The sequence below is a fragment of the Pleurodeles waltl genome, chromosome 4_1, assembly GCF_031143425.1.
Source record: "Pleurodeles waltl isolate 20211129_DDA chromosome 4_1, aPleWal1.hap1.20221129, whole genome shotgun sequence".
Lineage (NCBI taxonomy): Eukaryota > Metazoa > Chordata > Amphibia > Caudata > Salamandridae > Pleurodeles > Pleurodeles waltl.
In genome coordinates this window covers 279,268,417-279,295,720 of record NC_090442.1, presented here as the reverse complement: position 1 = coordinate 279,295,720, position 27,304 = coordinate 279,268,417, and the positions used below count along the sequence as shown (strand labels likewise).

Sequence of the window (27,304 nt, the reverse complement as noted above, 5' to 3'; positions counted from 1 at the left end):
TTATGGGCCACTTTCCCAGGAGGGTTACTCCTTTAGTGATGAACCAAGCAATGTCAGCAACTTCCCAACTGTTGCAGAGGGTGCGTCCTCTCTGAGTATTGCACCTCACTTGACGGGGTGATCGAGGCCATTAAGGCCAGTACCCGCAAAAAGCCCCTAGTCTAGATGGTGTCCCTTTTGAACTATTTAGGAGCAACCTCGGCCTGGGGGCTCCTCTGGAAGCCAACGCCCTTAGAGCAGCAAGTTCTTCCTCCAAGATTTCTCCCTGGTCCAACTCGTTCATCCTCCCAATTTTTAAGAAGGGCAGCCAAGAGGATCCCAGTTGTTATCGTCCTATCTCCGTCTTGGACTCGACTGTGAAGCTGTTGGGCCACATTCTACTCTTCCACATGGAGGCCTGGGCAGAGGAGAGCGTCGCTCTATTCAGTAGGGGTTCAGAAGAGGGATGAGAACAGAAGACCAATACATTACCCTCTTTATCTTTCAGGTGAAAAATACAATCCATAAGCATGGTGCTCTCCACTGGGGCTTCATAGACCTGTCAAGTGTTTTCGACCGTGTATTTCACTTGAAACTGTGGGGTATCATGGAAAGTTTGGGCATCAATAGCTCAATCATGAACATCATTAGGGAAGTTTACTGTGACACAAATGCTGCTGTTAGGTTCGTGCTTGGGGGTGGAGTGCTCCGAAACATTTTGGGTGCAGGGGCATCAGGCAAGGGTGTGTTTCTGCACCTTTTTTATTCTCCCTCTAGATTAACCACCTAGAGGGGACTTAGTTCTAAGGTGTTGAGACGTGCCCCAGATTGGAAAACATTCAATACCAGCCATGTGGTATGTGGATGATGCTTTAATCATGGGTTGAACAGCCGTAGCACTGCAGCGTCTTTTGGATGCTTTTGCATCCTTCATGGAGGGGCTAGACAAGATCAACCCAACTTTTGTAATGTCCTGTAGTTATAGGCTGGGTCCGGGACCTGTCTTTAAGCTCCAGGCCACCCCTGTCGAACATGTTAATAACTATAGCTATCTGGGGGTAACCTTTAATTGTAGAGGGTCCTGGTACCCGCAAATAGATAATAGAAATAATCAGCTAGCAAGGAGTATCAATGCAGTTTCTTCCTTTGCCGCCAAACTGGGCAAAAGGTTGCTTGCCCATACGTTGGCTTTTTATCATGCTAAGGTTGGTAGGGCTGGCTCCCTATGATGCAGAGGTCTGGGGGTCATAGGCGCTATCGCCATTACAGATCACCAAAAACAAATTCACATGTCGCCTATTGGCTTTCTTGCTATCTTCGTAAGTGCCAGCTGGATCTCTTCCATGGTTATGAGAGCCTCCAATTCCTCCCTGTAAAGTACGTTTTGTTGGGGGAAATGTAAGGTGATCTAAATAGCTCAAGGCTGGATATTGGCCTGCCCCTGATGCAGCCTTGTATATATATCCCTGTAATATGTCCCAAATACCTTGTTTATGTCTATTTAGGAATTAACCTTCAGACCCTCTCCAGAGCAAAGAGTGCCTGCTTGGGCTTGGGAAGTCTCTGATTGGACCACCGTCCATCACCTCTTTCATCAGTTATAGGGAGCTAGGCTTACCTGTCTCAAGGATGTGTTAAGAACGCTCCCACTGTTGCTAAGACAAAACTTTGGATTAATGAGACCCTCTCCTTAAACAGGTTGCTAATTGAGGACTTCCTGTCCCTCTCACGGTCACTAGATATTCACTGGTTGAGGGGTGTTAGGGACATGGCAGTGAACCTGGGCAGGCAAGAATTATTCGAAGACCCTTCATGCTCCTTGCCCACAATGCCTAAAATAAACACTTAGGAACACATGCTATACAATTTGGAAGGAAGAGAGATGGGCAAAGGTGTCTGTACTCCCTTCCGTTACTTGCTCTGTGCAGCTTGACTCCCTTAGGAGCATTCAACCATTCCTATTGTATGATGCACAGCAGTATTAGCACTTTATTGTGCTCAGGTTTTGCCATAACATGTTTTATAGACTGGTTCTTTTCCTCAGTGCAATGACTGGTCACGTAATCTTGTGCCCTGCCCATGTGATCAGATGTCAGCACAAATCACTTTACACATGTTTTTCTTTGCCTTTTACTTTGCTTACAGGCCCATGGTTCTAAAACCTCTTTTAAGTAAGTACTCCTTCCTTCACTGTACATAAGTCTTGCACTTTTTACAGTCTCTGGGATCAGAGGAGATTGTCTTTAGTGTATATACCTTTTTGAGGCTTCGGCTCGAGGCAAAGATATCACTTGGCTGGTTCTTTTCATAAGGATGACACCTCTATGCATCCTGGCCTTAACCCCATTTTAATCCTGTTTCTCTTACTGATCAGCTAATTTTATTCGTGTGTTGTATCTTAATTCTTGCATCTTTAGCACTTTAGTAGGAGGTGTTTCATCATTGCATTACTGCACCATGTGCTGAACTTGGTGATTGCACCTTGTTTGCACATTGGTTTTACATCTGTGGGCTGTGCTTGAATTTGCTTTGCTTTATCTCGTTATGTATTGATTTTGTATTTTACTTTTGTGGTATATTTTAATACAACCGAATAAAGTTGATTTTACTTTGACTGCACCAGTTTTTTGTCAGGGGGCGATAACGACTTCCTTTCAAGACATTGACAGCAGCTGTTGGTGCCTAGAGAGGTACGAGAAGAGTGGGGTGGGAAAGCTCCCCTGGGCTGCGGTGCGGTCCTCAGACATGCATTTAAAAGTCAGATGGAGAGGAAGCGTAAGAGAGACTCGAGTTCCCTAAGCCACAGAGAAAGCATAACACACCACAGAGGCAAAGTGGGTGTCCCTGACCCTCATCTTTTTATTCTGTGATGAGGGTGCTTGGAGATGAGAACTTTATGACCAACCAATAACAATATAATAAGATTAAGTAAATACATGGTCTACTTGGTTTGGAAACGTTTCGTGTGGCCGAGCACAGACACAGCCCAAACTCTTGCAGCTGATTAGATGTCACCATTTATGAAATTTGGCACTCGTAGTCAATCGGGAAACAGTTCTTTATGATGACCTAGAACATGTATTCAGCACCCACACAATATCTAGATAATACCAACCTCTCCTGGTGAGGCTGCATAGGTGATGAAAATAGTTTGACTGTCAAGGGGTTACTGCAGATTCCACAGGGAGGATACTGGTGTCCTGGTGCATACCACTAACAACTTGAAGCACATATGGTGAAGCCCAAGCTAAACACAATTTGAGATAATGTGGTGCCGAGATTTGCGGGCTCATCAGACCATCCAGTGGTTCATATTTCGAGCTCAGTAGAACAGTCATTCCATGAACACACTTGAAAATTTTAGAAAATTCTGAATGCTGTTCTCATTATTAAATCCCTTCTAGATCCGAAGATCGGTGCCCATCCTTGGGACATAGCTGTTTGCTTTTGCTTGATGGGAGCTTCCACCAAGCAAAAGCAAACAAAGTGCGCTTTCTGACAGTGGGACCTGTCAAACAGGTCCCGCTGTTAGAAAGCGGAGTTATGAAAAGCAGCTACCTGCTTGTTGGAGCAATGTCGACTCCCATAGGAGGCGGGAGGCGACTGGGACCACGGGGGAGCCTTGAAGTGGTCTTATATAGCCCGAAAGGGCAGAAAACAAGAAAATAGGCACCAGGGTCGGCTTTAGCATTGGTGTTTTGCCTGGTGCAACAGTAATTTTTGGCACCCCCCATGACCTCCTCCTCAGATTTCCTCGCTACCACCAGGCAAAAGTGCCCTCTCATCTCTCCACAGCTCCTCTTTCACACAAATTTCATTTTATTTTAAAGCATGGATAAAGGCTGGCCTAACTAATAAGAGTGTTTATCTACCCAAACAAACCCTTTTTAGCAGCTTTATGAATAGATAATGAAAGACTAGGGGGAAAAAGCATAACATCCTAACCTATTTTATGCAGTTTACATGCAGCTCTTTGATGACAGTTCAACACTCACTGTTCTATATTAGGGTTGTATCTTGTGAATTGCAGTAGCAAAAATATCTCTGTAATCAGTAATCCACTAAGCTATCCACATAAAATACAAATCTGTGATCTGCGCGGTAGGCGTTATTATACAGCAGGCATATTAACCCTCTGCGCAATTATATGGCCACTAGACAAAACTCCGTCTGTCTCTCCAGCAGAAACATTATTCTCAAGAGTTATCCTACTATTTTTATTGCTACCTGAAAGCTGGATCACAAGGAACACTGCAGTGGGTGTTTTTAAAATCATAAGTTATTGCTAAAACAGAGCCCCCCTGGGGTCAAAGCCGGCCATGATAGGCACAGAGGACAGGAAAAATTACAAAAAGGTTCAAACAGATGGCAAGAAAATGGACAGGAAGGCACAGAGGACAAGAAAATAGAAGAAAGGCACAAACAGGGAGCAAGAAACGAGCAGAAAACTGTCAGGAAGGCAGAAACCGAGGCCAAGAAACGAGCAGAAAGGCAGAAACAGAGGGCAAGAAGCAAACAGAAAGGCAGAAACAGAGGGGAACACGGAGCAGAAAGACACAAACAAGGGGCAAGAAAGGACAAGAAAACCAGCAAAAGGCAGAAACAGAGGGCAATCAACAAGCAGAAAGGTAGAACAGAGGGCAAGAAACGAGCAGAAGGGAACAAACAGAAGGCAAGGAAAGGCTGAAACAGATGGCAGGAAATGAGAAGAAAATGACCAAAAAGACACAAACAGAGGTCAAGGAATGGACAGAAAAGCATAAACTGAGGGCAGAAACAAACAGAAAGGCACTAACAAAGGGCAAGTTTGAGCAGAAAATGGGCAGAGAGGTAAAAACAGTGGTTAAGAAATGAATAGAAAGGCACAAACAGAGGGAAGAAACGGGCGGAAAGGCACAAACTGAGGGCAAGAAACGAGTAGAAAATGGGCAGATAGGCAGAAACAAAGGGCAGGAAATGGGCACAAAGGTACAAACAGAGGACAGGAGATGAGCAGAAAAGCACAGAGGGCAAAAAACAAGCAGAAAACAGGCATAGAAGCAAGAAAAAGAAGGCAAGAAATGGGCAGAGAGGCAGAAACAGAAGGAAGATGGCACAAGGTTCGGTGATTATAGGAGGTTGGTTGCAGAGCCTGGACACAGCCCAGGCTCTGCTGCCAACTCCTGCTCTGCACAGCCAAAGGCTGTGCACGGCGTGGGTAGATTGGTTATAGGGGGTTGGTTGAAGATTTTGTCCGTAGGCCAGGCCCTGAGGCTCATAGCTGAAGGATGTTTGCAGCGGTGGTTTGATTAATGTATAGTTACCAAATAACTTTATGTTCAGTCAAATTCTTTTATTCAGCAAATTGCCATAAAATCACAAATCCATTAAATACAAGTTAAAACTTTTAAATATCCAAAAACATCGAGTTAAAATATTATCCATCACAGCTTATTTTTTAAATATTGGAAATAACATTATAAGACATTTTAAGATCGTGACCTATGTCTAATTCAATTAATACTACTACACCAGCAGATTTATATTGTTTCCTAATTGCAATAACAGATCTAATAACGTTTAAAATAGAATAACAAATTTGAATCGGTTGTAGTTTTTGAACAAAGCTCATTGCATCCTTATATCATATGGCTTTTGTCCTGCGCAATAGAGGCAATATAAAAGCATGTCTAGGGGCAGCATTAAGTGTGCAAAATAAGAGAAAGTGACAGGTGATCTGATTGGACCTGGCGTCACAGAGGCAAGTGAGTAGATCTTTTTGCCAGGTACATTGCTTGGGAAAGGCTACTCTTAAGTGAATTAAGTTTAATCTGAACAGGGTTAGGAGGGAGCATACCAATGGACTCCGAAACCAGACTAAATAGGGTTCCTTAGTATCCATGGTTGAAATCTGAATATAAGGTTCAAAGGATTTCAATTTCAGTACTCCATGAAGTCTAAGGCTCAGAGTATTCTCTTTATAGCACTGTTTCACCACCTTCTTTGCACTTGTGGGCAGAGACTTTGGGTCTGTAAACATATTTTCATGCCCCAGATTTTGAAAATACATTTTCATATAAAAGCCAATTCTGTTCAAATTGGCCAATTGTAGACAGTCAATCATGCAATCTTGTACCACGCTGCCCTTGGCGTTTCTCCAACATCTGACCCACAGTAGAAGGGGAGCAACAGCAATCAAGTCCTCCAGGTACAGCAGACCCAGTTCCTCGTGACAGATAATATTTGCTGCGTTCTTAGGTACCCACAGTAATCTATGTGCAAACTTATTCTCAATACGTTGTAACAAATCTGCTTTGCCATAACCCCACAGCCCCGCCCCATACGTAGCTGCTGATACACATTTAGATTTATAAAGCGTCACCATCTGAGGAATTGGCCTCTGACCTAGTTTACAAGCGAAGTGAAATATTGCTTCTGTATTTCTTACCAGTTATTGAGTCTTGGCCTTAAAATGGGAAATCCATAGCATAGAGGAGCTTACATGCATTCCTAAATAGCAAAAGTCTTTCACCTTGTTAATAATGTTTCCTCCCATAGCAAATTGTTTAGACTTTGTATTTCGGGGGCCACATGTCATTACATAGGACTTTGTCAAATTTACTTTCAGATCAAGGTCCCGCATAAAAGATAGAAAAAGATCTAACAGACCTTTGAGGCCATTAGCAGTATGTGCAATTAAAACAGCATTGTCTGCATACAGTAAGACTGGAAGTTGAGAGGTCAATAAATGCCATGTGTATGGCTCCTTTTTTTGTTGTGACATATGTGGTAAGAATGATGTGCAAGTTTAAGGCTTGATCAACTGTCCCTAAACCGGGCCTGAAACCATATTGAATTGGGGAAAGAATCTTTGTAGACTCTATAAGGGAGATTGGCCTATAACAAGTTGGCTCTTGTCTATTACCCTTTTTAAAAATAGCAATAATTAAGATCCGGTTTCCGTGAAGAAGGTATGTTGCTCTTTACTACGCTTCTTAGGACATTTGTGACTAGAGGGCCCTAAAAATGTGGCATGGTTATAAATAAATCTACTGGGACCCCATCCGGACCGGGAGCGGTTTATTGCTGTAATGACCTCTTGCAGGTCAATAGGGGTATCTAATACAATTGGGTTTACTTCCACGGGTTTCTGGTTTGTAATTCCGTCCTCTTCATGGTGTTCATTTCCAGACTGAAATACACTTGCATAGTGTCGTACCCAGGCATCTTCTGGAATCAAGCAATCATCTGCTTTTGTGACTTGCTCAGAGAAGTATGGGTGATTTATCACCCTCCAAAATTTAGAAGTGTCCTTCAACTGAGTAGCTGCCATTAGATCTTCCAAGGCCTTGGTTCTAACTTTATGTTAAAAAAAAACATAGACATTCGCTGAAAAAGCCAAAGGTTACAGGGACATTATAGTTAGGAAATATAATGTAAAAAAACATAGAAAGTCACATTTTATTTAGGTTCTGAATTTGTTCATAGACAATAATAGAGATTCAGCAGTTATAGTTAGAGTAAGTTCAAGTAACTATAACTTGAGCATATGTATATATATGTATATATATACATGTATATATAGCTATATATCTATATAATATATATATATATATATATATATATATATATATATATATATATATATATATATATAGGAATTCGTGTATAGGTGTGGGTGAGGGTATAGGGTGGTAAGGGTGCTATTAGGCTTTAGAGGTCAGTAAGGGTAATGAATGGTAAGGGTATTTTTAGGATTTGGGGGTAAGGGTATAGGGTGGTAAAGGGGATTTTAGGGTTTAGAGTGGGTAGGGGTATTTGGGTGGTAAGGGTATTTTTAGGGTTTAGAGTGGATAAGGGTATTTGGGTGGTGAGGTTATTTCTAGGGTTTAGTGTGGGTAAGGGTAATTTGGTGATATCGGTGTTTTTAGGGTTTAGGGGTGGGTAGGGGTATTTGGGTTGTAATGGTATTTTAGAATTTAAGATGGCTAAGGATAGTTTGTAGGGTGGTGAAGAGATTTTGGGTGGTAAGGGTATTTTTAGGGTTTAGAATGGGTAGGGGTATTTGGGCGGTATCAGTATTTTTAGGGTATAGGATGTGTAAGGGTATTTGAGTGGTAAGGGCATTTTTAGGTTTTAGAGTGGGTAAGGGCATTTGGGTAGTAAAGGCAAATTTTTAGGGTTTAAGATGAGTAGGGAGATTTGGGTGATAAGGGTATTTTAGGGTTTAAAGAGGGTAAGGGTATTTGGGTGGTAAGGGTATTTTTAGGGTTTGGGGTGGTTGAGTTTAGGGGTTAGGAGGTTGATATGGTGATATATAAATATATATATAGATATATATACATATATATATATATATATATATATATATATATATATATTTATATATATATATACATATATATATAAGTCAAACCCAGTGAGAAAGAAGTCACCGAACGGCTGCACAATGTCCCGGGGATCGTATTCAGTTGGGAGAAAGGAATCCAAAAAAGCCTCAAATATAGATCCACCATCAGCAATTTATTGTAAAAAAATCCATAGTAATAGATTCAGAAAAAATTCATCATCACGCTGTCCTGACCAAATGTCTACGTGTTTCGGCAAACGCCTTCAACTGGACATATATATATATATATGTGTTTATGACTATAGAGATATATACACACATATACATACACACATATATATGTGTCTCTCTCCATATTTATTTATATATATATATATATATATATATATATATATATATATACACATATGTATGTATGTACATATATATAAATGTAGATAGACAGATAGATAAATAGATAGATAGATAGATAGACAGATAGACGGATAGGTAGGTAGATAGATAGATAGATAGATAGATAGATAGATAGATAGATAGATAGATAGATAGATAGATAGATAGATAGATAGATAGATAGATAGATAGATACTTTTATAATCTATTATAAGGGTTTTCACTTACCAGATATATACTTACATTTTTATTGTAACGGTAGTCGTGGTAAAGGCATCTGCGTGGTAAAGACTTGTCTGGGAAAGGCAAAGCATGGTAAAGGCATTGCGTGGTATAGGCTGTGTTGTAATGGCATGCAGGTTTACGTTATACATCCGGTAGAATGGGTTTTGAGTGAATATCCAGCCGAGAGTTCAGAGCATGTGTTTATGGCTATAGCCAGATGGTGCTGAAAGACACAGACCCCAAAGTAGTCCTATACTCCTCTAAATTTCCGATATAGTATCTGCCTAAATTTACAGCTCTAAGAGCCTCATATCATGTTGGTTCATGGATGGTGGTGAGGATGGAGGTAAGGGGGAAGGTAGTGGAAGATGTTAAATTGACCTAATTTGGGAATCTAGCTATAACATACATATTGGGACCAGGCCATACGGTGAGGAACATTCAGGAAATGCCCGAGACAGTGTTGGTGCTGTCTGTTATACTGACACATGGAAAAAATAGAAAGGCAATCACCTATCTACAGTATACAGTGCATTGTTGTAACAGTCAAGCATTCAAGAGGGTGTGCAAGCTCCCATATACAATAGGGAAAGGGTGCCTTAGTTCAGTTAAACAAGTCTCAAAGAATGCTAGATTACAGTTCACTGAATTCCGATGTGCACACCATATTTACCTGGCCACGAAAATAATTTTTAAAATGTATAAAGGTACATTCTCTTAATGTCCTAGATCTACAGAAGACATAGTGGTCTGCCAGTGTCCAGGAAATTCCCAATATTAGAATGAAGTATTAAAATGTATGATGGAGGTGTTAATTTATAGAGCAACGCATTTCGAGGTCGACGGACCTTTTGACTGCGCTTAGAGTAGTTCCCAGCATGAGAACCCGTACCACTGCAGATCAATGACAATGACAATCAATAACATCAATAATCAATAGGAGTCAGTAATTTCCACACACCATGACCTTTCAGTCATGCAAAACCACACCTTATGTAAAGGTTAAAACGTTTATTTCCATATATTAACAATGCTAATATTATGTAGCTTAGTCTCAAAATCAAATGGTAAACATACAGAAACAATACTGGCTGACCAAACCTCCTAAAGAAGTGCAATTTAATCAAGGCTTGGATCACTACACATTCTAAGGTTACAGTACAAATCAATAGCAAGAATAACAGCGCAACCAAAATGGCATACATTGAGATTTCAGCGAAGAAAAGACAAACTCTTATTACATGTAGCGAGCATCATCAGTGAGTAGCCTAACTAACCTCCGGTTAGAATAGCATGTTTGGACTTCATGCAAAGCAATTTAGACAACACAAAATTTGGAAAAACATCTAACAATGACTCTCAAAATTAGCAGTTGGTACCTAGGGACAAAAGCAAATAGACATAACAATCAGTAACATCGTCGTATACCTTTCCTTAGTATAGTTCAGCAAGCTGCGACAGTCTTCATTGATAGAACATACGTTCTATCAGCAAGGCATTGGGATTCAGCATTAAAGTTCAGGAAAAGCAAAGTATCTTCAGTCACTCAAGACAGTTAAGAAGAATATTGCGTAATGGCCTCTCGGGACCGTTAGGAAGAAAATAGCTAATGGACTGTCTATTCTCTATGCAGTCTGGCTAAGTTAGATTCCCTATAACTACTACCCACGTCGTCATTGGTCAAAGAATCATATGTTTGCTTTTAGTCCCATAGAAGTAGAACCCCAAATCTAGGAATTTACTAGACCACTGTTCACATGTCGATGATTGGCTCCTCTTCTCCTGTTTTCGTCATTGCGCTCGTCAGGTAACGATATTGTATCAGCTTGTACAGTCAATGCATCCATTGTCTTCTCCTGTGAAGGTCGCCTTTGCACACACTACATTATACATTGTATTCCTAAGTAGTACAGCATATTCTAGCAAGCAGTTCTCATGAGAAAGAATTTCAGCTACGAGCACTTGGTCAGTACAGTGGAAAATCACAATTTAATTCTCTAAGCAGCCATTTTATAATCACCTAAGAAATGTAGCTTGACATGAGGCCATGCAACTAGGCCCAAGACCTCGCTAAAGGAAGATCTACGATTACTAAAGCTAATACATAATACATAACCTTTAATATGACTTACTACTACATTAACTGAGGTGACTACCAGACCTCTCTTGCTATATCCAAACCAGTGTTTGTTAGTTGTGCGTCCTGTTGCACAAAAGATAAAACACATTATTCAGTTGTTAAGACTGGCTGTGATACTTTTGAAACTTCCTATAGCCATGACATAGATGGCCACTAGTTTGCCTTTGCTGGGCAATTTGGCACAGAGATCCGATCAAGAGGGTCAAAGCAGAATTAGATGTCAGATCAGACACCCAGAGTAGTGAGAAAAGGTTTGTGCTGAACACAAAATGGGATAGCAGATGAGAGAAACTGATAGCTAAGTCAGATGAAACTTGGCCATCATAAAGGAGGCGACCAAGGGCTGATGAATTAATGGCATTTATACACCAGAGACGTGGATATTTAGGCAAGGGGACATTTTTATATGTGTGAAAGGCATATGGGTTGTCTCGAGGCATTAATGAAGAAATTCATGGCTACTGAAAAGCTTATGTACAATATTGACTTTGTAACAATGAGTCTTAATCATGTCCTGTCAAGGATAACAAGATATGTATGATCGTTCCTGTGGTTTGCATGTAGTTCTACTACTTGTATTGTTTACTCATTAATTGACCATGTATGTCACTAATTTATATCTGTAAAGGTCTAGTATTACAGTGATTATGCACTGAATTATATTGTATTCTTACATTAGGACTGTGTTGCATTGCAACAAATATGCATATGATATACTAAAAAACGTCAATAAAGGCATATGAAAAAAGTATTCATGAATGTTCTTCTGTTGTACCAGTATGCTTTTGAAACTTCTGCCTGACAGTGCCACCTCATCTTGAAATTTCCATCCAATTTTCATTATTCCAGTGAATAAGTCAATTAATTTATAGCAGGAATGTTAAATATAGTGTTTGTCGCACACTCTTGTGAAGTGTCTTTTGGATAAATTACACGTGCCCAAGACTGTGTGAATTCAGTCTCTGCTTTTCCCACTCAGTTTCTGAACACATATGTTCATTCTTTTTATTTTTTAACAACTGATGCAATTACCCCTCTCTATTATAGTTATTAGTTTCCGTTCCCTCCTTCGCCCTAGTCTTTTTTAATTAATACCTTCTCCATCCCAACCGCAACTTGACCCCAATCAGCTTCAGAACTTCCTGTCTTAAGACAACGCCATACCTTTATCCTCGCAGACCTTTTTTATTGTTAACTCAAAACTGCGGCCTTACTTTCTTCATGTCTAAAATTAGGTCTGGCCTAAAAACAACTTTAGCTGTCTTGCAGACCTCATAATTTCCCAAAAATATAATATAAAATACACACACATATAGGGGCTCCCAATCAACACTCTTTCACCATTAGTCTGTTCGCATGCCACTCAAATTATACTCCTTCCCACCCCAGCAGACCAACCCACTCCAGCCATTGGATGCTTTCACTCTGAGTGACTGAATTTTGTCCTTGAACATGTAACCATATGCCTAAAAAATAGGTCCCAAGAAGAGAACTTGTTAGACACTTGCACAGCCAAATGACTCAGATTCCCTATATACAGTAGGGTTTCATCAACTATTTCTATAACTCTCAATACATTTATTGTAATTTTACTATGTTGATTCCTTACTATAAACTTGCTTTTGTCATATTTATTTAACTTACAGAAAATGACCACAAGTCATTAGGGTAGCTAGAGTATATACGCAGATTTCTATGGTGGAGCCACACTTCGTCAGAATTGTGATTGACATCTCAACCACTTGTATCTGACTTGAGCAAGACCTCTAGTAAAACACCTGTGGAACTGCAGCTTTTCAAAAGAATCTTTCTCCCATGTGAGCAAAGACTCACTAGTTTCTACACATGCTTCCACCTAATTAAAAATGAAGTGTCAAAGTTAGTTATCTAAGCACTTATTTTGAGAAAAATCAAAACATTTACTGAAATCTGTAATTTTAACTCATGATTATGAACCAGCTTTGGCAAATACTGAATCCTATGGAAACAAACACAAATGATTAAATTGCAAAAGTGGGTGTGCCCATTTCTCTATTAAAGTCACACCCTCTCAGCTTGGTGAAGGGAATTTGAGGCAGGTGCATTTGACTTGGGCAGGACCTCCATTAAAAAACAAGTGGAACTTCAGCTTCATGAAATAATATTAATGCTCTTCCATTTGAGTTGTGAAGGACATCTAGGGCCTGATTTGGAGTTTGGCGGATGTGTTACTCCGTCACAAACGTGGCAAATATCCCATCCGCCATATTACGATTCCCATAGGATATAATGGGATTGCATAACGGACAACTGGATAGCCGTCACGTTTGTGATGGAGTAACCCCATCCGCTAATCTCTAAATCAGGCCCTTAGTAATGAATAATGCAACTGCAACTTCATGTAAGAATTTCAATGCTTTTGCATCTGACTTAAGAGGGACTCCAAGTAACGACCAGTGGAACTGTGGCTTCTCATAAAAATGTATATGCTTTTGCATTTGACTCAAGAGGGACATCTAGTAACAACAATTGTAGCTTCACGCTTTCTTTCATAAATCACTAAAAACTGCATTGTTTGCATTTCTAATGACCAATAAATGGCCCAAGCCCCCAAATGTCAGTGAAGGTATGGGTCTGATTACAGGGTAGAAGAGAAGCCCTCACCGAATAAATTTTCAAATGTTTGCCTTTTTGTAATGCTAACATAGGTTGCTCAAGCCCAAGGTTCCCTGCTAACATTTTCCACTGCTTTCTGATACATTTTGTTAAATAACTGTAAAATGGTGAGAAGGTTTTTACACCGACAATCATGTCCTGTTTATATTTCTGAATGCGTGTCAAGACGTTTCTTAGGGCAGTACCATGCTCTCTTCATCGACTGTGTGAACATGAATTGTGGATCACCTTTCTGCATAAGTTTGGTTGACAGAACCCTGCTTTCTTAAAAAATCAGATTTGCATTTAGAGTTTAATCTAATCCTAAAAAATTGTCCATAAGGAAGTTAATCTCTGAGTGCTCTTGGATGGCAACTGGTGTATGAAAGTAAGGTATTTCTTTTTGTGGGTTTATTTACCAAAGTAGTATATAGAATATTGTTCTGTACTTTGATTGTTAATTCTTAAAAAGATATCTTTAAGTTGTTGTAATCTATTTTAAACTACAGGCCTTTACAGTTTTTGTTAAGCCATTCGAAATATCAATTAAGAGAGCAAGTGTGCCTTTCCAGTTTAGAAAAACATTGTCCGTATACCTTTTCCACAGAATAATGTGTAGTGTAAAAGGATTGGAAGATGATAAGATTGTGGTAGAGTCTATCTTTTCCATTTGAAATACCGCAAAGTTGGGAGCAAAAATGGCTCCCATCGATGTCTCCCTAATTTGTAGGTAGAATTAATTGACACTTTGAAATAAAATGTCAGTGCTAGTAGTAAAAGAGATTATGAATGGAGTGGGGACCTGATGGGGTTGTGGTCTGTTGTATGCAGGATTTTGAATGACCTATAGTCTTTCTTCTTGGTGGATGTTGGTGTACGGAGATTTAGTGTGAAGGGTCACAACACAAAACAAGACTGATCAAAGGGTTTGTCTTCAACGTTGTTGATAAAATCCATCGTCTCCTGTATAATATAGTGGTTAGTCCATGGGACAAAAGGCTTATTAGAACATTGGAACATTGGCAGCTCCATTGAAAACAATGGAGTGCTGCGGGCTTTTACTGTCCGGTAAAAGCCCGCAGCGCCAACATTCCAATGTTCGCTTTGTTCACAGCAACAGCTGTGAACAAAGCCTCACGGAGCCCGAGGGGATTTTAATCCCCTCGGGCTCCGTGAGGAATTTGTTTTATTTAATAGAACATTCTGCCCTGAGTGGCAGAATGTTCTAATAGCCTTAGAACCCGCCGTAGCGGGCTCTACCGGCTATTAAAGGCCCTCTGCCTCTCCCTTTAAGCCGGTAGAGCCCGCTTCGTCGGGTTCTAAGGCTATAATAAAGAATTCAACGTACTTAACTATAAGTTCTAATACGGAACTACAACCAGAAACAGTTGGTTTACCTGGAGATGTATTCTTGTGGATCTTGGTTACGGTGTATAAAACAGGAGTTCTTGGATTGTTTTACATTCAGGTTGATAAATTCATTATGCATTAAATTACCAATGGCTAGATGTGCGAAACATTTTTGTGTTCATAAACGGCCCAATTTGCAGAATAGGGCCATTTGGGGGCACAAAATGCCTTTTATGTACAAACCCCAAATTGCTGTTCTGTAACCTTTTCTTACCACAGACTTTATTGCATTTTCACATACAAACGTGCCACTTTATGGCTATGTAAAAGTGTGCATAGTTTTCAAGCTGCAATGCGAGGAAGAAAAAACATTAAAGATGAATAATTACAGTACAGTTAGCAAGAGTGTCGTGAAAAACTGATCAGCCATACACATGGCCCATTAAAATGTGTGTAACATAATATATGAACATATGCAGTAACTCCTCCCCCCTCCTTATCCACAGAACACGTAATCACCACGTACCGGTATGTTTGCATATCTCATGCAACTGGGCGGATATATCCATATGTGGACACACGTAGCAGGATCATCTCGCCCACACAGAACGGGCAGCAATTGACTGGTGATCTGAGAACAGTGTGATAAGCCAGAGGACTTAACCCATAGATGCATCAGGGCACATTTTACACAACTCAATCTAGAGCAGAGCAATGGTACAAGAACATGGAGGGCACAACATACAGTATTTAAGGTCCACATTATGTAATTAGTCATTAGCAGTCTCTTCAACCTGAAATGATTCAAGCAGAGCATCCCACTCCATGGCTATGGGCTGCTTCTTTAATCCGCTTTACTCTTCCTTATGCAATGCACTGCCTTCAACCTCCCCCCATTTCAGTACCTCTTCTCACTATTGGGAAATTAGGGGCGTCATTGTGGACTTCCAGTGCCTTGTTAGAAGGTGCTTTTCAGATAAAGGTGCTAAATCTGCAAAACACGCTGAGTTTTTAGACCTTCAGTATAACCCCAGAACACAGTGCTAAGCCGTGTTCCAGTGGTCTAACCGAGTCAGCCTCGACAAAGGTGTTCAAATAACCACCCAATAAGAGGATAGCGAAGGGCAGGCCCATAACATGTAGCAGATCTGCATCTGGTGTGGGGCACCAGAGGCAAGCAGATGGCATGGTGGGGAACATAGAGTGTAGTCTCTGTGGCATCATAAGGTAGGCCCTATGTAAAACAGAAAACTGTATGACGTTGACGCTGTAGTTGCATGACATTATACTAGGGTATTCAGTAAGGTAGGACCATTCTTTATCATGGAGTCTACGTGCAGAGTCCCCCTCCCATTTGGTCCATAGGGGAGCTAAGCAAACCGCCAGGTGTGTACGCAGTCCTCGATATAACCAACGGATTAAATGGCAGCTGTGACCCATAGCATGAATCACCTGTATAAATTATTGGGTGAATACCCTATACTGCTAACATAACGAATAATAGCATGTGTTAAAAAAATAGTGCTTCCATCAGACCATGAGTCTGGGTGGAATCCTGATGAGCCATCAGAGAGTTGTCTTCAAAGAGTGCACCAACCATTGTTACTCCCCCTGCTCCCAGGGCCACAGTCTCCCAGCCATCAGGGTACGCGAGGACATCTGGAGACCCTGCAATGGTTCAGTATATCGTATGGCCACCTTCCAGTATGAAAGAGCTATGCACAGTAGAAGAGGACAAGGCGCGGGCTGGTTGAGACTTGGGCAGATCAGACAGTGTTGTTTCCCCTGAATAAGCATTGAATTTGTATATCAAGTCTCTGTCAAATTATGGCCTGCTAGCCAATACGAAAGCCATTGCAGCTGCCCTGCAAAGCAGTAGGCTTTGAAATACGGGGCACTCATTCCACCCTTATTGGGAGGAAGCTGCAAACGTGGTTAAGCTAACCCTATGTAGCCCAGTGTCCCACAAGAGATTGATTGATAGGATATTTAGTGATTCGGAAACTGGGACAGCACAAGAACAGGCAAATTGACAAAGTGATATAGCAGTCAGGATAACATGACCATCTTAGAGAGAGACAAGCGACCCGCCACTGACAAAGGTAATGTAACCCAAAAAACAATTTGAGATTTCAGAGCCACAATCATTTTTAAGATATTGCCATCCATCAAATCCCCGGCTTCTCCATATATTTGGATGTCTAAGTAGCGGAATGTCTGGGGTGCCATCTGAATATTAGCATCTCTGAAAGGCAGGATTGGCTTCTCATAAGTGTCTGCAAAAGAAAAGGCATATGACTTATCAAAGTTCTGTCGGAGGCCAGATAGGGTGCCAAGCGAGGAAAGCAACCTAGAGATCCCAGCTAAGTCCGCATGGAGAACCTCTATGTACAAGACCATATCATCGCCATACAGTGACACAGCATGCATCATGAGACCTTGGGGAATCTCCCACCACTGTGCATCCTGCTAAAGCTCCTGTGCCAGAGGCTTCAGCGCTAAAACAAAGAGCAGCAGTGAAATCAGACACATTTGTCGAGTGCCACGAAACACCGAATATGGAGAGGAAATATGAGGACCTGCCATAGCTGGGGCAGTGGGGTGAGTGTAGAGCTCCTTGGCCCAACACAGGTAGGTGGGGTAAATACCAAAACAGGTTAGGGTGGCAAAAATGAAATCCCAGCTGAGGGTGTCAAAGGCCTGCCACAGGTCCAATGATAGACGGCCAGCCAATGGGTATTATTCACAGGCTACATCCATGATATTATAGAAACAACGTATAGTAAGTGAAGACATTGATTAGTTGTGGGGGCAAGTGTTGAGCCGCAACAAGGGTCTGTAGGAGGACATATTGGTTGGTAGCCTGCCTGGTTTTAAAAGAGCGGTGATCAGTGTTTGTCTAGTGATGGGGAGCAGCATTTCCTCTTCTAGAGAGTTCTTGGGGGTGTGGTGGTACTGTAAAGAGTTGTATAAAAATCATGAAGCACCAAGTTCTAGTTCTAGTTGAGAATTTACATGAGCGTGTTGAGGCATGAGTATGGAGAGGATAGGTGTGGGTGCAGGCAGGGATCAAATCATGCAAGCTTGCAAGGCACCAGATTTATCAGCCTCGGTGTGGGTCCTCTGCATACAGGCCCTATAATCAATAACAAGCATACGCTCAAGGAGCTCTGCATATGTAATTATAGCTTCCTGTTGCTGCAGCGCACATTCCTCATTTTCCAGCGCAGACTTCTCCAACTTGCCCAGACTGTTCTCGATGTTAGTGAGATCACAGTGTACTGTTTTGCAGGCCCCACCACCAAGTTAATGGTGTGATTCTGTAACCTCTTACCAAATCACAATTTGGGTTTGCAAATTGGTATTTGGAAGGGCCGTGTTTTGGGCGTCCCTTCTAAATATTGATTTGCATTGGTATGTACAAATGTTTTGTGGGATGATGGCAGCAAATCTAAGTGAATCCCAAATAGTGATCTTCCTCATTAATTTTCATGAGCTAGGTCTATTTGAGACCCACTACAAATCGATAATGGGCCAGATATCACTTTGTACATTGGTAATAGCGAATAACAAATAGTGAAAAATCGCTATTTGGTAATCACTATTACCAATCTTTGTGCATCTAGCCATAGATTCTTTGGCTTGGGTGGTCAGTAGGAAGATCTCATCTTGAATTTCTTTTGTCAGGTTCTTTGCAGTTTAAGACACTGTTCAGAATTAGAGAGTTGGAGATTATTTTCTAATTTGTGCATGTCTACATCTGGTACGACTCTGCCACTCCCTTTGTCTGCTGTTTTCATAACCACTGATGGTGTGCTTTTGAGAGATTGCAGTGCTGTTTCTTTTGGATCATACTGATGACTTTCAGTATCATTTTGCGAAGGAGGGGACCACTAAAGGGACTGAATTAGTAGACGGGGAAGAAGGAGGTGGGAGGCCAGTCTCATCTTGAATGCAAGGTGAATTATTATTGACGAAAGTGTAAAGCCTTATTTTGCATAAGAATTTGAACTGTTCAGTTTGGGGTGCAAGAAGGTCAGTCCGCTCAATCGGGGCAAAAGAAAGCTCCCCAACAAAGAAGGGAAATTTCAGTAAATGACATAACATGATTGGAAAAATTGAAAATAAGAATTATTTCTGAATTTTCTGTTCTCTTGGGGGATGGGGAGCATCCGAGGTATATGTGTGGTTATATGTGTGGTTTTGCCTGTACCTTGGAGAATTGTTGTACCATCTCTGCCCACGGCCTCTCCGTCATCTCTGTGCCCTCCCTTAGCCTCTTTCTAAAAAAGATTGTTGATCACTTTTATAGATGCCATAGTTGTTCCCTCTAATGAGTCTGAACTGTCACAGGAATCACCTAAGTATTTATGAAATGTAACAAATATATTTTGTTTGTTTGATTGAATCCATGGGCAGTTGTACCCAAAATGCATGGTGGTTTTTTCAGTTTAGAAATCGTCAGATCAGTATGGATATGTGCTTTCTATCCTATAGTCCTAAAATACTTTTTGTTTTACTTTGTTAGCTTACTTTTCTTGTTCAAGTCTATTCAGCTCTTTGCCTTAACATCCCTAATTACTTCTGAGTCTTCAGTTTGTATTTCCAGATCAAATATGTGTTTTTTATTCTGTGCCCTAACACTATCCATACCCAAAACCGTCCCCTGCCTAGAGCAAGTAGTTACCATATACCTGAAACCTTGTTTATATTTGTGTTTTCTGTGAACATGCCAGGGATATTTCTAATTTGTAGCCCCAAAGGAATTAAGCAATCTATGTGACACTCGTCTATCATCTTTACAAGTTGAATGTGAACGTATTTCTTCAATTTTCATGTTGGTCGACAAGACTAGTGGTTAGTGGTGAGTCTGAGGTTGAACTTTCTTCAAAAAGGGATGGACCTTTTAAAATCTCTACACTCTACGCCACTCCGTTCCACTCTACACCACTCTGCTCTACTCCATGCCACTCTGTACTATGCCGCTCCACTCTACTCTTCACCATTCTGTGCCACTGTACACCACCCCATTCTAGTCTATGCCACGCTATGCCACTCTGCTCTACTCCACACCACTCTACTCCACTCCATCTCACTATATGCCACTCTGCTCTATGCCTCTCCACACTTTGCCAATCTTAGCCACTCTACGGAATATGGAAATGTTTCTATGGTTTGCTTTTGTTCTGAAAAGTGTCACTTCCTGCCAAAAAACAATCCTGCCTGTAACACAGCTACCCTTGCACTTTGGGGCAAGGTTGCCTGTAGTAGCGCTAAGCAGCCACAAGTGTGCCAGCACATAGAGGGAGCTGAACAGCTCCATATCTTAGTAAGTTAGGCGCTGTTGAGCTCGCTCCTGTCCATATAACACAGAGCAGCAACTTGCCTTGCTACGCTGCGTTGCATGAATTATTAGTATATATGGCCCAAAATACTTCAGTAACTCTGGTAGCCACTTGGGGAACATAATACTGAAAATAATTTCAGAGTACCATTGACTTGTCTCCCCTTTACGTGCAGTGCTGTTACGCGGCAAGCTGCCGAACAAGTTGCTAGATATACAGCAGCAGCTCCTGCAATATGTCGGAGGAGCGTCGCCCCCCCCATGAGCATCAGCAGCTGCAAGCCTAACAACGAAACAATAAACAGTTTATTATTGTTTTGTTGTTAAAGGGGCGGAGCCATGAGGGATGACAGAGACGAGGGGAGTGCACTGTGCACTCCCCTCAGTGTGCATGTATGTTTGGCCGGCCGTCTCGGGCACAGTCTCCCAGCCTGCCTGAGGGCGCCCTGGCTGGGCGCTTCTAGCCAATTCTAACACTGCTCTTAACAGCGTCAGGACTGGCTGCAGGGCAGGCTGGGAGCCGGAGCATGCAGTGACAAGGGAAAGAGGAGCGGCACGGTGGTAGAGCAGGTAAGTTTTTATTTTTTATTTTATTTATTTAATTAATGTTTTTGTCCCCCTTCCCCTGTGCGCCGCCCCACCCCACCCCTTTACAACGCAGCGACCCGCGACTCTGGATATATAATAACGCAGCAAGCTGCAAAACAAATTACTACATATATCAAAATAGATTATTTAGATGTTATGTGTGTGCTGTGCTTTTTTGCATGCTCTCCTGTCAGTCATAAAACCATCAAAGGAGCCTACAAATACATTTTATTTCTGCTCCAGGTTTTATCTTTCAGAAAGCCAAAAACGATACTTTGAGAAATTAGCATTGTACTGTGACAAATACGCGGAGCAAATCCCAGTCACCTTTGTGCTCGGTAAGTATTCCCGGCTCATGGAAAGAGTGCACGCAGCTTCCCTCCTCGGAGGCCGTAAATCACTTTGCATGACGCGTTTTAAAATCCGTCAGGCATGCCGGGTCCGAGGCCCCAGCTCTGTTTCATGTGCCCAATGCATTTAGACATGGCTTTTCCGTTGTCATAACACTAGAAGCTTTTAGTGGCTACAAATGTGTGTTTTTCACTGACTGTATGTAGTTGTAGCATCATTTAATAAAATGCTATTTCTATATTTAATAACGAGCGATGTGACTTTTGAGCATGAGAACTGTATAACGAAACTGCTTTTTTACGTTGATCTGGTTGAAAAAGGTTTCTCCTGGATCTGGTTGGGGACACTGTTTTTTTGGAACTTGGACTATACACATGCAGTGAAAGAGTCCAAGGGAACAAGCTCGGGCTTTCCATTCTGCCGCTCTGTTCTTTTCCCAGTGGGCTGCAGGTCAAAGGCTGCTTTTAGAACAGGATGTGCTTACATGACCCAGCCACGCCCAGTGATCCTATTCTGGCCCTGGCCTCCTGCTGGGTGAACAATTTTACCACAGTTGCATCTGGTTTCCAGTCTGGTACCACAAAGAAAATACTAGATACTGAAATAAAATAAATGCAAGCCAACGCTTTAACAAACGAACAACTCGGTTCTGCATGTCTAGCTTTTAGAAAATTCACTGAGAGTTCCATCGATTTCAAATTATGAAATAATACATTTCCAATGTATTTACATCATTAATTACATGTTCTGAAGCAAAATATTGAGTTTTATAAACTGTGCAATTTGGGGCTCCTGTTGAAGCTAAAGATAAAATAGGCAGCACTAGATACCCTAGGTAACAGTAGTTGAGGGTATGTGAGACAGAGAGAAACTCAGTAGGAAAGTAACAGGCTCATTTGTAGCTATTTCCTGAAGAATAGGCGCGTTTGGGAGAGCCAGGAGCCCATCTGGCTCTCATTCCTTAGTCTCAAGGTGTCGACTAGGAAGGCCTGTTTGCGTTTCTTTTAATGTTGCGCATTCTAGGTCTCTAGTCTTGCAAGGGAGGAGCTGCAGGCATGTGTGGAGAACCACCGAGATGACGTTTCAGCACAATATTCTGGATTGCGCCAGTGCGCAGCCGTAGTGATCGGATAGGTTGATTTGACTTTTATGTGGGTAGCAAGTGATTGCCACCAGAGTTGTCCCAATATTTGCTTTCATTTCAGTGTATGTCCTGAAAAAGTTCTGCATGACTATACAGTAGCCAAAATATTGTTTACCTTAGCTCCAACATGATTAGTTAAAAAGTTAGTGAAAGAGTATTGTGCATTTCCCCTGGAATTGTGTGGGTTTCTGGTAGGAATGGCGTGTTCACTATGGACGGCTTGTGCACATTTTAACACCCAAGTGGTATCCCTCGTGCTGCTTCTCAAAACCAAGTTTTGTTCTATATAAATAGAACGAATTCAAGAGAGAGAAGTTGCTTGCAAGCAACTTTGGGAGATAGTTCATCTGTTTCATGCATTGCTGGAACAGACAAGTAAAGAAAAGTGCTTTCTTCTGGCATGGAACACTACTTACCTATTGTATAGTTAAGAAACAGCAGTAACACATCTGACATTATTTGAATGATTAATGAACCTAGCGATTTGATAAATACCTCTAATGTTTCTTGAGGATACCAACAGTAAACATATTCAAATTAATGAACCTAGGAAAGATATTAAAAGGGTCTATTCTCTTTCCAACATCCTTTTCGTGCCTCGAAATAATGTGGTCAGTGGCTTATGTTTACCTGACAAAGTTTTCCCTTATGTTTTGCCACTCTTAGAGTTAAAGCGCCTGAGAGCACTGACATGCAACTCAAGTGGAATGCATACAAAATACACAAGAACAGTTCAACAAGTAGTAATTGAGAACTACCATATGGATTATCTAAATACCACCGCTGATCTAGCGAAATTTGTCTCGCTAACGCTAAAGAAGAAAAACATTGTTTAAAAATTGTTTCAAATGGACTGCATAAGGGGCAAGCATGTAAAGTAGTCAAAATAGCCTATGTAGCAGAATGGCAGCTTACCACAGGAGCAAATAACTGAAAGAAGTGGCTTTGCCTTTGTAATAACAAGCATTTGCAATGCAATAGGTCTTGCATTTTCTTGAGTTAGAGCTATTGGCATTGTAAATTCAGAACTGGACTTTTCTTCTCACATAAATTGGTCAACCCTGTCTCATAATTTTGTCTTTTCCTGCCATGCTGTGGTGGTCACTGGTGGCTACTGACATCAGAAATCACAAGCCGTTGAGGAGAGATGAGAAGATGACTGCACTGCCACCAGTTGTGAAAACGTCTAAACAGTAATTGTAAAATAAGGCTAAAAAGTATTTTCTTTTTATTTGAACAGAATGAAGTCTTGTAAGCGTTCTTGCCTTGCATTTCAACAAAGCCCTAACAAAGTTAACAATAGATCTATGGTCCCAGTAAAGGAGATAAGCAATGCCCTGTGTGCGAGGTCATGAGTGCTGGCATGGCAGGGCCCTGGAGAGAGAGCCTGGAGATGCAAGGATAAGCAAGTTTCACATCATTGCTTCTAGGTTTAGCTACATTGTACCAGAAATGGCATATTGTGGCTTTCGTGAGCAGTGATCTAAATGACTGGGTGTTTCCTTTGTAAAATAAGCTTATTTTAGGAGTGAGAGGTAAACGAGAACAGCACTGGAATAAACCCAAAACAAATGCCAGCAACATGGGAGGAGGTGGGAGGAATGGAATGCTGCAATAAAATGCATGCAGCTACCAGTGTAAAACACTCACAGTGAAAAGGGTGCACCAAAGAAATAACAAAAATTGTCTGTCACAGAAACAGGTAAAGAAACCAAAGTGAAATAATACAGTAGTTGGTCACTGATCTGAAACAGAAAAAGGAGGGAGAAAAAGACAGAACTGCCCACTAGCATGCAATAATTTTTAAAGGACACTGCAAACAACAAATGAAATCACTTTAAGCCATAAGAAGCATCCTGAAAGTATACTCAGGGTTGAACGCTTACGCGCAACCTAAAAAACGAGCCATGAAGCCAATTAAATCCTAGTCAGTCCTACAAGCATGAAAGTGTGTTGTGAATCCATGCATAATTATTGTTAACTCACCAAACAATATGCAAATAAGAGGTCAAAGATCCCCACCATATGAACACTGGGTCAAGAGATCCCTAGATCTTTTGTGAGGAACAATCTGTTTTTATCAACAAATAAAACAAGCATTTGCAATGCAAAGGGTCTCGCATTTGCTCGAATTAGAGTTATTAGCATTGTAAACAACCTAACCGGACTTTTCATTCCACATAAACTGAAAATGAAAAGTAAAACGGTTTCATATATGCGAGCCAATGGTCACCATGAGCGTGAAGGAGACACAGAAAAGGAAACAGAGGTTCGCTGGCAGTGAAACGTATTGGCAAAAGTGCATTTATCCATGTAACTGGCAAAAGTAGAATTATCCATGTAACCAGCCATAGTAGAAGTATCCATGTAACAGGCTCGATGTCATGCAAAGCGCTTGACTACTGTCCAGCGAGATCACGCTGTATAGGAAATAAAAAGAAATAGTGCAGAAGCCATTCGGAAAACACAGAGCCTCATATGTTTTCAGTAGTTTGCTGGTGCTGTAGAAGAGGGCTAAATACTTGAAAAGCCATGACGTATGCATGCCTTTCACTAATGAAATCAAGTGAACTTTAAAAGGCAAGCCCACAAACCAACCAAACTGATGGGCGTGGTTAAAAGCCCACAGATAGATTACAAGAGAGGCCAGAGCTCTTGTGCGCACTCAAAAAATGAATTTCCAAAAAATGAGTCCAAAATGCCCTCAAGCGGTGGAATGTCAGATTTACCCAGTGCTGCCTCTCAGGACGTTGTGCAGCATGATGCTCACGTGTTTTTGTGGATTGAGTATTAACCCTAATGGGTCCCATCGGGGTGCACGTTGGGGATAGTCTGCGGTCCGCATAGAAATAACTAATTATCAATAAACGTTAAGTGAAGAAAAAACTTTTATTGGAAAATCATACAAAGTGAAATAGAGAAGTGACTAAACACTTGGAAACACACTGCTGAAAGAAGTCGATGTGCATGCACCTCCTCACCATTGTAAGTGCCCTTTTTACTCTTCTATGCAGATTAGAAAGACTTCCGAAAAAATAATAATGATATGAAGACATCATTCCCTAGTGTAACATTAGTATGCTTCATGAAGCTGATTGCAGATTCTATCCTCTTATGGACATGTAACTCTGCAAGCATAGAGATGCAATCAAAGTGAACAGTTACAATTAAACAAAATAACAAAAAGAACTTTCAGCTAGCATGGATTACATTGTAAACATGATACAAAATTGAGTGTGAAAACTAGGTACTGGAATATTGTGTTGACAATATGTGAGACAAAGGAGAACATGTACATATTAACAGAAGTACACTTAATTTAGCCTTGGAGAGCGGGTGCCACTCTTCTTGTGACCACCTGAAAAGTAACATCATTTGCCTGCACTTAGTAATTTGTGCTTTTATTTCCTAAACTGATATGATGCACTTTATAGTGGTTATGTTTTCCATGCTATAAAATATTGTTGCCCGTGCTCCCTACGCGAGCAGGATAAAAAGAATACAAACCTACCCACTCCTGACGAGAAACGAGACATGCCCTACAACAGAAGGATACAGATGAGGCTGCCATGTGAGAGGACACTGCTGTAATTATTTTCAGTGTGATGACTTCAACATTTTATGTGCATGAATTTATAGGGAATATGTATTCACACAGATGTACAGGTATGAAGCCACGTCTTATCATCTCCATATCTCCTGCATATTCAAGACCAATCCCTCGAAGCACAATTCTACCCGCTACTTATTAATAACATGCACCATAACAGTGCCAAACTGCTAAATCTTGCATCTCACCCTAATCCCAATATATCCGTGAACAACTACTGGCTGCCACTTCCTAATACCCCAAGCTATGCTCAGCTGAATAATTATACACCTGGTCCAAATGCCAGCACACTCCTGAACATTCTCCAACAGTACATTCTAGTCCACCTTCTAATCCCCAGCAGCACAATCAAGCCCAATTTCAAACCCCAATATGCCCTTAATATTCCCTATCAGCACATTCAAGGTCCCTCTCTAATCTACTGAATGCACATGATCTGTAAGGGAAACGGGGTGAGCAGAAACATGAAGATGCTTACCTTTAAGAATTTTAACCATGTAGAATGGAGGTTCTAATTAACTGATTGCAAATGTCGGCGCACAAACTTATCCTAAATCCAGCTCATGAGGCACACCAACAGCTAGGACCGGGAGCTTCACTTTTGGCTCCCCGATTGAACCTGTCTCTATTACCAATAGGTACGTTTCAATAACAAATGCTGCAACATTCTTGTAAGAAAGGCAGACAAGGGTTGTTGTTTCGAAGCTTTTGAGCACATTAGTAATAAAGTATATAGGTTATAAGTGCAGAGAACTCAATACAGTTCTAAATGAAATCTAGCATAGATTTGCCTTCTAATGGTTGGGGTTAGGGTGGTTTCTGTACAGAAATCTTCATGTCTTTTTATAGGACTTTAAAAAAAGACATTCGTACATTCTAAACGGATACATTGTCCTCAGGATATACACCAGTAGGGAATGAATAAGAAGAAGCATTTTACTACAGAATACATTCAAAGATTCTCTCATGGTAGTAATTAATTGGATTTTAAAGATTCTCCCAGTTTATTTGCGCAGCTCAGTTGATACATTGTATAGCGATAGCCTTGAACAGTTGAAATATCTTTGATTTGATACAGTAAGGGAGCGTCTCTGATAGACTCTCTGTTTATTTGTGTGAGGCTTGAAATTCTTTATTTAAAAGAAGAAGAACAGTAATAGTCATCATGTGATATATTGTGATGGTGGTGCAAGATGGAGGACAGTGTAAACACAACC

The 27,304-nt window shown here is 41.0% G+C and overlaps 1 protein-coding gene across 2 annotated transcripts in view; it reads left to right on the top strand.

Annotated features, from left to right (window-relative positions):
• Positions 1-27,304, top strand: part of BEST3 (bestrophin 3) — a 162,458-nt gene that overhangs the window by 46,537 nt on the left and 88,617 nt on the right. Inside the window, exon 2 of one of the 2 annotated variants that reach the window (XM_069228323.1) lies at positions 21,226-21,320. The exons of the other annotated variant lie outside the window; for it this stretch is intronic. Within the exon in view, the coding sequence (XP_069084424.1) occupies positions 21,226-21,320 (95 nt within the window). The remainder of the gene's footprint in view (positions 1-21,225; positions 21,321-27,304) is intronic. 2 annotated transcript variants of the gene reach the window in all.